Source organism: Bidens hawaiensis, unplaced genomic scaffold (genome assembly GCF_021521415.1).
Source record: "Bidens hawaiensis isolate Kalapana, Puna unplaced genomic scaffold, B.hawaiensis_p1.1 tig00019940_1, whole genome shotgun sequence".
In the NCBI taxonomy this organism is placed as follows: domain Eukaryota; kingdom Viridiplantae; phylum Streptophyta; class Magnoliopsida; order Asterales; family Asteraceae; genus Bidens; species Bidens hawaiensis.
This window is the reverse complement of record NW_027493030.1, coordinates 444,538-453,640: the sequence shown is the minus strand read 5'-3', so window position 1 is coordinate 453,640 and position 9,103 is coordinate 444,538. Positions and strand designations below refer to the sequence as shown.

At 37.0% G+C, this 9,103-nt stretch overlaps 2 protein-coding genes and 2 non-coding genes across 4 annotated transcripts; 2 read left to right on the top strand and 2 right to left on the bottom strand.

The window, feature by feature from the left end:
• Positions 1 to 629: 629 nt before the first annotated feature.
• On the top strand, positions 630 to 736 carry LOC143559603 (small nucleolar RNA R71). Its single transcript, XR_013139970.1, has one exon. It is a non-coding gene; the product is annotated as a small nucleolar RNA R71 (small nucleolar RNA).
• Positions 737 to 2,051: 1,315 nt separating this feature from the next.
• On the bottom strand, positions 2,052 to 3,823 carry LOC143559588 (uncharacterized). The gene is made up of 2 exons (XM_077048113.1): positions 3,634 to 3,823; positions 2,052 to 2,627 (listed from the first exon to the last, which is right to left on the bottom strand). Exons 1-2 carry the CDS (start codon positions 3,766 to 3,768, stop codon positions 2,052 to 2,054), a joined length of 711 nt encoding a protein of 236 aa, XP_076904228.1. The 5' UTR covers positions 3,769 to 3,823.
• Positions 2,122 to 2,228, top strand: LOC143559602 (small nucleolar RNA R71). Its single transcript, XR_013139969.1, has one exon. It is a non-coding gene; the product is annotated as a small nucleolar RNA R71 (small nucleolar RNA).
• Positions 3,824 to 5,083: 1,260 nt separating the features above from the next.
• LOC143559599 (ATP synthase subunit beta, mitochondrial-like) lies at positions 5,084 to 9,103 on the bottom strand. The gene is made up of 9 exons (XM_077048125.1): positions 8,505 to 9,103; positions 7,289 to 7,364; positions 7,111 to 7,199; positions 6,913 to 7,030; positions 6,721 to 6,824; positions 6,462 to 6,620; positions 6,153 to 6,377; positions 5,527 to 5,838; positions 5,084 to 5,439 (listed from the first exon to the last, which is right to left on the bottom strand). Exons 1-9 carry the CDS (start codon positions 8,973 to 8,975, stop codon positions 5,326 to 5,328), a joined length of 1,668 nt encoding a protein of 555 aa, XP_076904240.1. The 5' UTR covers positions 8,976 to 9,103; the 3' UTR covers positions 5,084 to 5,325.

Sequence of the window (9,103 nt, the reverse complement as noted above, 5' to 3'; positions counted from 1 at the left end):
TTTAATGACAATGCTTACTATAAATGTGTATACATCTTCTTCAATAGATTTATCATACAAGTTCTTCAATATGTAATGTCCCTTACTTTGCCTACATGTTTTAAGAGTATTTTAAGTTGGTTAGTGGGTCACCATAAAGGTTAATAAACTACTGTTTGTTTGCCAATGCTGATATTGTTAATGCTTATTACTCTTGGAGTCTTGGCTACTGTTTGTTAGTCATCTAGAATTTGTATGGTTTCTCCAACCCGAGTTGTAAGTATTGCTATAAGACGCAAACATATTCCCCCTAATGACAATCTCTACTCGGGTTGGTGTAACATTCGTCAATTTTTGAACCCGAAATGTGGTCCTCCACATAACTCACAGCTTACTTGCAATCTGTTTACTTGCATATGACGAATATCGTGACCCATGGCTTCAACTTTTGCAGTCAAATCAGACAGTTCATTAGCCTGATGAACGCACCCCGTGTAGATGGTTTATTTCTTCTGTCTCGCCAATGATAGTTGTTCGCCATATCCTCAATCAAATCAAAAGCAGCCTATGGAGTTTTGCTACTGCCAATTTCTTGCATTGTTTTAATGGATAAACCACTGCAAAATGCGTTCACTTATGACTGTTTTGGTATCCCATGATTAGGACATCTCCATAACAAATCCTTACACCTCTCCCAACTTTCATCGGATGATTCACCGTCCATTTGCAAGAACGAAATAATTTCATTTCTCAATTTAGCAGCTTTAGAGGGTGGTAAATACATTATAAGAATTTTTTCGACCATGGTGTCCCAAGTGGTCGATAGTGTAAGGGTCGAATTGTAACGACCTCTCTAACCATAAGTCGTTATAAGCTGTTAATGAGAAAATTAACGAGTATGTTTGAGCTGAATACTTTCTCACTCTAAAATCTCTCCCTCTCTCTCTTTAAACTCTCCAGCTATCATTGGTATCAGAGCCAACATCGGAGTGGTGGCTTGAGGAAGCCAGTTGTGACCAACGAGGACGTTGGCCCTAAAGGAATTACGAACTAAAACTATTGCAAGGTGTGAGACTTGTCCCACATCGGTTGTATGGACAAATGATGCATGGTTTATAAACCATATGAATTCCCTTACCAATTAAACTGCTTTTCAATCCATTCGTTTAGCTGATAACAAATGACTAAACAGTGGAGCTAAAAATCGGTTTTTTATATTTGTTGAGTTTTTCTGTTTAGGCCGTAACAAATTTTCATTTTGAAGAGCGAGAAAGACGTTTTAATTTTAGCTACGTATTTATTTTGTTTTGTAAAGTTTTATAAATAAATCACATTTCTTCTAATAAATGACTAAAACAATTTTCAATCTCGCGTCTTCAGACTCATTTTTTTACAGTGTTTTTCAATGGGTGGTTTTGTCAATTTTTTACCATTTGATAATTTCACAAGAGAATCCAATTACAATAGAGAAGCAGATAAGCAGACAGCAAGCTTATGTTCCAAAGAGACATGGCTAAAAAAACGGACCGACTTGGGTTGTCTTTTTCATCTCAAACAAGTTAGCTAAAAAAAACAAGTTGCAAATTGCCAAGAGTCTATTTTTAATGCATAATGCAATCATAAAAAAAAACATTACATAACTAGAGTTTCATCGAATGAACGATAAACCGCGCAAAAATGTTTTTTGGTTTTGATTTTCTCCGCTTGCGAACCTCTATTCAAGCCCTAATGCTAATATTGATAATACTCGGTGATAGTGTTTGTTTGCCAACTCGAATGGTTTCTCCGGCCCGTATTGTAAGTGTTGCTGCAAACTTCATTACCCTCACGACAATCTCTACTCGGGTGCGGTCCTCCACATACCTCACAACTTACTTGCAATCGATTCACTTGCATCTGATCTATTTTACGAGTAAGGGCTTCTAGTTTCACAGTCATTTCATCAGCCTTGTGAACACCCTGTTTAGACGACTGAGTTCTTACGTCTGGCCATTCGCAGTCGCACATGGCCATCATCTCAATCAAATCAAAAGCATCCTCTGGCGATTTTCACATTAGCGAGCCCCCTGCTGCTAATTAAGTGTTCGCTTTTCTTCAGACGATAGACCTCTATAAAACATGTACACTTGATCGTAAAGTGGCAACCTGTGAGTCGGGCATCTCCTTAACAAATCTTTATAACTCTCCCAACTTTCATACATAGATTCACCATCCATCTGTGAAAACCGAGCGATTTCTTTTCTCAACTTACCAGCTCTCTCTTGCGGAAAGTATTTCGAAAGAAACTTCTCAGCCATCGTGTCCCAAGTCGTGATGGAACCAGAGGGCAGAGATCTGACCCACAACTTCGCTTTGTCCCGCAGTGAAAATGGAAAGAGGTGAACCCTGATAGCGTCATCGGTAGCTCCATTGATCTTTAAAACATCACATACTTGCAAGAAATGTGCAATGTGACCATTTGGATCTTCATCTGGTAAGCCACTGAACTGGACCTCGTTTTGTATGACTTGAATGACCCCTGGTTCGAATTGTATTCTAGCAGAGGTGGCTTTAACAATTTGTTGTTTTGACTCGAGTTCCTTGATTTTCTCATCCATCCGCTTCAATGTGTCGCACGTATCAGTGTATTTTCTTTCAAGATCAGCAAGCTTTAAAGACATATCATCAATAAGTCATTACTTAACTTGAAGAACAATGTACTAATTTATTGTGCATGAAACCGACACGAAAAAAAAAATAACAGAAATAAAAACCGATGGTTTGGTTTTACGTATTTGTAAAAACCGAACTTACTGTTCGATTTTGGTTTTGCATGTAACAAAAACGTCAGCTCAAATATATAATAATCATTTGATTATTAGTTAACAAAATGATTTAGGCCCTTAGAATGGAATCTATTCCATATATATATGACATGAAACTTACTAGGAAAGGGTACAAATATCTAAAGTTTTTATTTTCAAATACTTTTCAGAGCTATTACCGATACTAAATAGCAGCCAAAAATTTGTAAGGGGTAGTGCACAAGAGAAGATTCATGCATAAATGATCGACTCTTTGGACGCCCCAAATAAATATAATGGTCATTATTTTGAGCCAAATTTATTTTTTAGCCCAAAATTTTCAAGCTGACAAGCTCAAATGACGAAATCTGAGAAACCGAAATCCGAATGATTTTCAAAAATTCAAAAACCAATATTTTCCGGTTTTTGGTTAACCAACTCAAACCGAACTAGAGGTGCACAAACCGGTTTAAAACCCAAAACCAGTTCTGTTTGGTCAACAAAAGTCAAAAGCAGCTTATGATAGGTTTCGGTTCTGTTTTGACCGGTTTCGGTTTGGTTAACCTATTTTGGTAGAGAAAATTACAAACCGGTTCCAAACCTACAGTTTCAATCGGTTAGTTCCAAACCGGTTCTGTTTCAGTTCGATTAGGTTAATCAGTTCTTTTGCCCACCTAATTAATAGTGACAGCTGTACAACTTATAAGAAAACAATACTTATTTATAATCACATAACAGTAGAAGCAGTCAAGCTCAAAATACGGAGTAAAAAGGTTAACATATGCAATTGAAACATTATCATCTATCTAGCAATAAAACATGATGAGCAAATTAATAATGCAAATAGATAATAAGTAATAACAGATGTTACTGATTGAGAGTGTTGAGCCTTCTGAGTCTGGAGTTGAATGTAGAGTTCTCTGATGTAAGCGTCGGCTTCCTGTGATATCAGTGATGGATCGCCGGAGCACTGGGCGTATTCTTCGTCGGACATGAACAACGGCATCTTCTCCGGTGGATGAAACCCTAACCACTAACGAATTTTGATAAACTTATTATTACCCATTAACCATGTTAATTTGCAGTTAATCTCTTGTAAATGACTATTATACCCCTGTGTTAAAAAAACAAAATATAAATTTTCAGTTAAAGATGTTTTTTATCCCTTAGTGTTTTAAGTATTTTGTTTTTAGCACAGGGGGTATAATAGTCATTTTACAAGTGATTAAATAAAAATTTTAACGTCGTTAGCAGGTAAGGACCACCGTAATTACAAAATTCATACATTTTGACCACCTTAGTAATATGTTTATAACTAAAGGATGAAGTTTGTAATTAGTTACAAGTTTGCTTACAATACCTACAAATCATACGGACCAACCATGCAGTTATATTGTATATTTTTTCATTTTTGCATCAAATGTTTGTTTTCTATCAAAATATATCTCAGTTTTTAATATATTTTTTACTTTTTGTATACTTTTCCATAAGCTTTGAACGAACTGAACCGAACATAGCGCTATTAATGTTCGTTTGTTTAGCATTGAACTTGTTTACGAATGTCTAACGATTCACAAATAAATAATCAAACAAAAACTCCTGTTTGTGTTCGACTATTCGTCCATTGAGAAATTAAGGTTTTTACAAACGGTTCATGAACATATACCATTATAAAAAAAAAAATAGAACACGACATTCTTGATCTAAATATTAGACATAATCACATTGTTAAGCATTTGATATTATAATCATAAACATAACTATCCCAAAACAAAGGCACTGGTTTCATAAATAAGCATAAACATAATGAAAGGATGTAAACGAACATATTAAAGGCCGTTACAAAATTCCTTTCTTATGTTTGTTTCTTTACTTGTTCAATTAGTAAACAAATGAACATGAATAGACTTCTTGTTGAATAATTCACAAACAATCCGTCGAACATTCGGTTCATTTGTAGCCGTACATAAATTATTCATGATTTTACAACTTGCAAGTAAGTTATTTGATACTGTTTATAATAAATCACTCATGTTCTTATAAAAGATTTGAGACAATTTTCAATCAGTTAAAAGACAATATATGGAATGTACCCTACTTTGTTCTCATGTTTGAAGTATTTTAGGTTGGTTATGTGAGTCATGATATAGTTGACTTTACTTGAGCAAAGTTAGTTTAAGATATATATTGATAGATGTCATTGTAGATTAATTATTTGGGATCACATATACAACCATTAGACATGACCATCAGTCGTAAAAGTCCCAACTAGTTGTCGATTAACCAAGGACCAACGGTCAATAGACAAGTACAAAATGAGATTAAAACAAAGGTTAACTTTCATAGAGGCAATAAAACAAACAAATATACAAATTCCCAACACTTATCCCTCTTATTATATGACAATAAAAGCCCAAACAGCCCTGCCATTGCAATAAAAATTCAAAAAACAGGAATCCACAAAAGAATCCCAAATGGCCAAATACACCTCAGTATTTTAAAGACAAAATTATTCAATCATTTCTTTTCGCGACTATCAGTTACGAGAGTTGACGAAGAGCATCTAAGCAGCATTCTCCTTGGCGATCTTCTCGGCCTTAGCAATAACCTCGTCGATCCCTCCAACCATGTAAAACGACTGCTCGGGTAAGTCATCATACTTCCCATCCAACACACCCTGCAAAGATCATCAACAAATCAGCAACATTTTAAATTTAAATTTCTTAAACTGAGAAAATAATAATATTAATATATAAATGCTGACCTGGAAACTGCCAATGCTCTCCTTGAGTTCCACATATTTACCAGGGGCACCGGTGAAGACTTCAGCGACATGGAAGGGCTGGCTCAAAAACCTTTGAATCTTACGGGCCCGAGCAACAGTTAGCTTGTCGTCTTCACTAAGCTCATCCATACCAAGAATGGCAATAATATCTTGAAGATTCTTGTAGTTCTGGAGAACCTTTTGTACACCACGAGCTGTATTGTAATGGTCTTCTCCCAAAATGTGTGGTGAAAGCATACGTGATGTAGAATCAAGCGGGTCCACAGCAGGGTAGATACCGAGTTCAGAGATCTGCCATTGATAACAGAGTCACTATGAGTCCAAGTATTAGCAAACCAAACAGGCTATAAAAAGCCACAGCTAACGACTGCCAACACGACCAGTTTACTTACTAATGAACAAACTTGGGTTGCATTTTTATCTCAAACGAGTGAAATGTAAAAACAAGTATCTAAAATATAACATATTGCAAATTGGCCAAAGTCTATTATTTGAATAGAAGTATGCATGGGTCAGTTAGGTTTGGTTCTGAGCTTAAACCCGGCCCGACCCTTTTAAGCCAATTACCCAAACGAGCTGACATAATTTAAAAAAAAATAGATGACCTGTCTAGATAGCACAGTGGTGGCATCCAAGTGAGCAAAAGTTGTGGCAGGAGCGGGATCCGTTAAATCATCAGCAGGCACGTAAATAGCTTGAACGGATGTAATAGAACCCTTCTTGGTTGTTGTGATACGTTCTTGAAGACCTCCAAGATCCGTAGCCAAAGTTGGTTGGTAACCGACAGCAGACGGAATACGACCAAGTAAAGCAGACACCTCAGAGTTAGCCTGCATATATCATAATTATTGTTAATAACATTATTAATCTCACTCGTAAAAAGTAGATACGTGTAATAAAATGACCGAACCCACCTGAGTGAAACGGAAAATGTTGTCAATGAAAAGAAGCACATCTTGTCCTTCAGCATCTCTGAAGTGTTCGGCCACAGTCAACCCAGTCAAACCAACACGTGCACGAGCACCTGGGGGCTCATTCATTTGACCGTACACAAGAGCACACTTGCTCTCACTCTAGAAATATTAAAAAAAAAACAAATATCAGAGAAACTAAACAATTTGAAACTCTTAGACGTTAAAAGAAAATCAATAACAAAAGCTTCACTAAACACACCTGCTTGTCACCTAGCTTAATGACACCACTTTCCATCATTTCTCTGTATAAATCATTACCTTCTCGGGTGCGTTCACCGACACCAGCAAAGACAGAGAAACCACCTACAGAGATTAAAAATACAGAATTCATGAACATATAAAACTTCAAATCAAATCAGACAGTGGTAAATATACTATAGAAATTACAAACCATGGGCTTTGGCAACATTGTTGATAAGTTCCATGATAAGCACAGTTTTCCCGACACCAGCACCACCAAACAAACCAATCTTTCCTCCCCTTTGATATGGAGCTAATAAATCAACAACCTATAACAACCAGAACAATGATTAACAATATAATCCAATATATTAATATATATATATATTAAATTCCACAGATTAATTACCTTGATTCCAGTGACAAGAATTTGTTGTTCGGTTGCTTGCTCAACAAACGCTGGAGCTTCTCTATGAATTGGCAAATAGTGGTCGGTTTCTGTTGAAAAAAAAACAAGAAAAAGTTAGTTAATAGCTCCAAGATAACAACCAGAAACCATGTTACTCAATAGAAAACAAAATACTTACTAATTTCGCCTCTGTGGTCAATAGGCTCTCCAATAACATTAATAATACGTCCAAGAGTTGCTCTACCAACAGGTACCTACAAAAAATATCAAAATTCAGTCCACAAATGAGCGTAAATCAGCATAAATCAAAGATCAGATTCTCACACCAAATATAAACAACAATCCAGACAAAAATCAGACTCATGTAAACCTTCTTAAGTGTAATTTCACTAAAACAAACTTGTAAAGAAAAAAACTGATAAGCAGTTGCAATTAGGGGTGCAAACAAACCAAGTCACTCGTGGGCTAAAAATTAGCTTGTTTAATAAACGAGTTTGAACCCAAGCTTCACTTGTAAAGCTCAAGCTGGCTCGCGAGCCTAAATGAGCCTTTTCTATGTAGATTTTATTTGGTTGCTTGGGTGCGCGCATATAATGTGTATATGTGTGAACCCTCAGGTGGGCTAAAGTGAAATTGCACTAATTTTGACGTTATTTTACTAATCTCGTGAAAATAACGTTAAAAGTGGCGGAAGGTTAATCAGGCATCATGTGGTAGCGTTGATAGCCGAAAGACAAGGGTACATGCACCAATCGGCCGGTGTCCCAATGGTTGAGTGTTATGTGCCTTATGTCCAAGGCTTGATGCAAAACTACCATCGAGCTGGGGGTCTCACCGGAAGCAGCCTCTCTATTCCTACGGGGTAGAGGTAAGGCTGTCTACATCTTACCCTCCTCAGACCCTACCATAGCTTTGCTATTGGTGGGATATACTGAGTACGATGATGATGATGATGATTTAATACATATTTTTATAATAGTTACTAATATGTGAAAATAGCTATAATATGTTATGTATAAAAACTAATTCAAATATATACAAATAAAACATAAATATAAGTAAATAGTTAATAACTAATAAACAACTAAACAAGACAAGCTTGAAAAACTATTCACAACCTGAGCTAGATATTATAAAATGAAGCTCAAAACAAACCAAGCTCAAGCTTGAAAAACTAATAGCAATTACTGGTTGTATGGAACTTAAATAACAAATTTCAAAAAGCAACAATCAATGTAGAATATACATTTCAGTTAATAAGAAAAAAAAACAATAAGCTACAATAATAAAATCGCAAATGGATCTCAACAATTAACCAGATCATATTCAAAACATCATTTCTCATCTAAAACCGATCTAAACTACTAAACAATCCATAATAATAATAAACTTACAGTGATAGGTGAACCAGTATTAAGCACGCGTTGACCTCTAACAAGTCCTTCAGTCCCATCCATAGCAATCGTCCTCACCATATTCTCCCCCAAATGCTGCGCCACTTCAAGCACCAATCTAATCGAGTTATCCAACACCTCCAACGCCGTCAGAATCGGCGGCAGTCCTTCACTAAACCTCACATCCACCACCGCACCAATCACCTGGCACACCTGTCCGATCGCACCAGCTCCAGTAAACTCATCGGTTATCTTTCCAGATCCTTCGCCGGAAGTTGTCGTACCTGTCTTCGCCGGAGCAGCGGCGGCGGCGGAGGTGGAGTAGTTGGCTGTACGGTTGTGGAGGAAGTGAGTGGGCGCGTGGGATTGGGATAAGGCGCGTGCGGATCTGGTGGAGTGGGAGAGTGAAGATCGGGAGGGTGATCGGAGAGATGAGCGGAGGAGAGTGGCGGCGAGTCGCCGGGAAGCCATCGCCGGTGAGTTTGAAGATGAGATCTAGGGTTTTGAAATGAGGAGAAATGAAAAAGAGAAAGAAAAGAAGAAAGTCGTCTCAAGGGATATAGGAGTGGTGTTGGTGTGGTGCCTTTTTATTAGGGCGT

What these genes read in the sequence shown, in the direction of transcription:
- LOC143559599 (XM_077048125.1), bottom strand. Translation starts at nt 8,975, where the DNA reads ATGGCTTCCCGGCGACTCGCCGCCACTCTCCTCCGCTCATCTCTCCGA. An exon ending in TTAAGCTAGGTGACAAGCAG is followed by an intron (nt 6,621 to 6,720) that starts GTGTGTTTAGTG and finishes TAATATTTCTAG; the next exon opens with AGTGAGAGCAAGTGTGCTCT. An exon ending in AGAGCATTGGCAGTTTCCAG is followed by an intron (nt 5,440 to 5,526) that starts GTCAGCATTTAT and finishes TGATCTTTGCAG; the next exon opens with GGTGTGTTGGATGGGAAGTA.
- LOC143559588 (XM_077048113.1), bottom strand. Translation starts at nt 3,768, where the DNA reads ATGCCGTTGTTCATGTCCGACGAAGAATACGCCCAGTGCTCCGGCGAT. An exon ending in AGGCTCAACACTCTCAATCA is followed by an intron (nt 2,628 to 3,633) that starts GTAACATCTGTT and finishes ATGTCTTTAAAG; the next exon opens with CTTGCTGATCTTGAAAGAAA.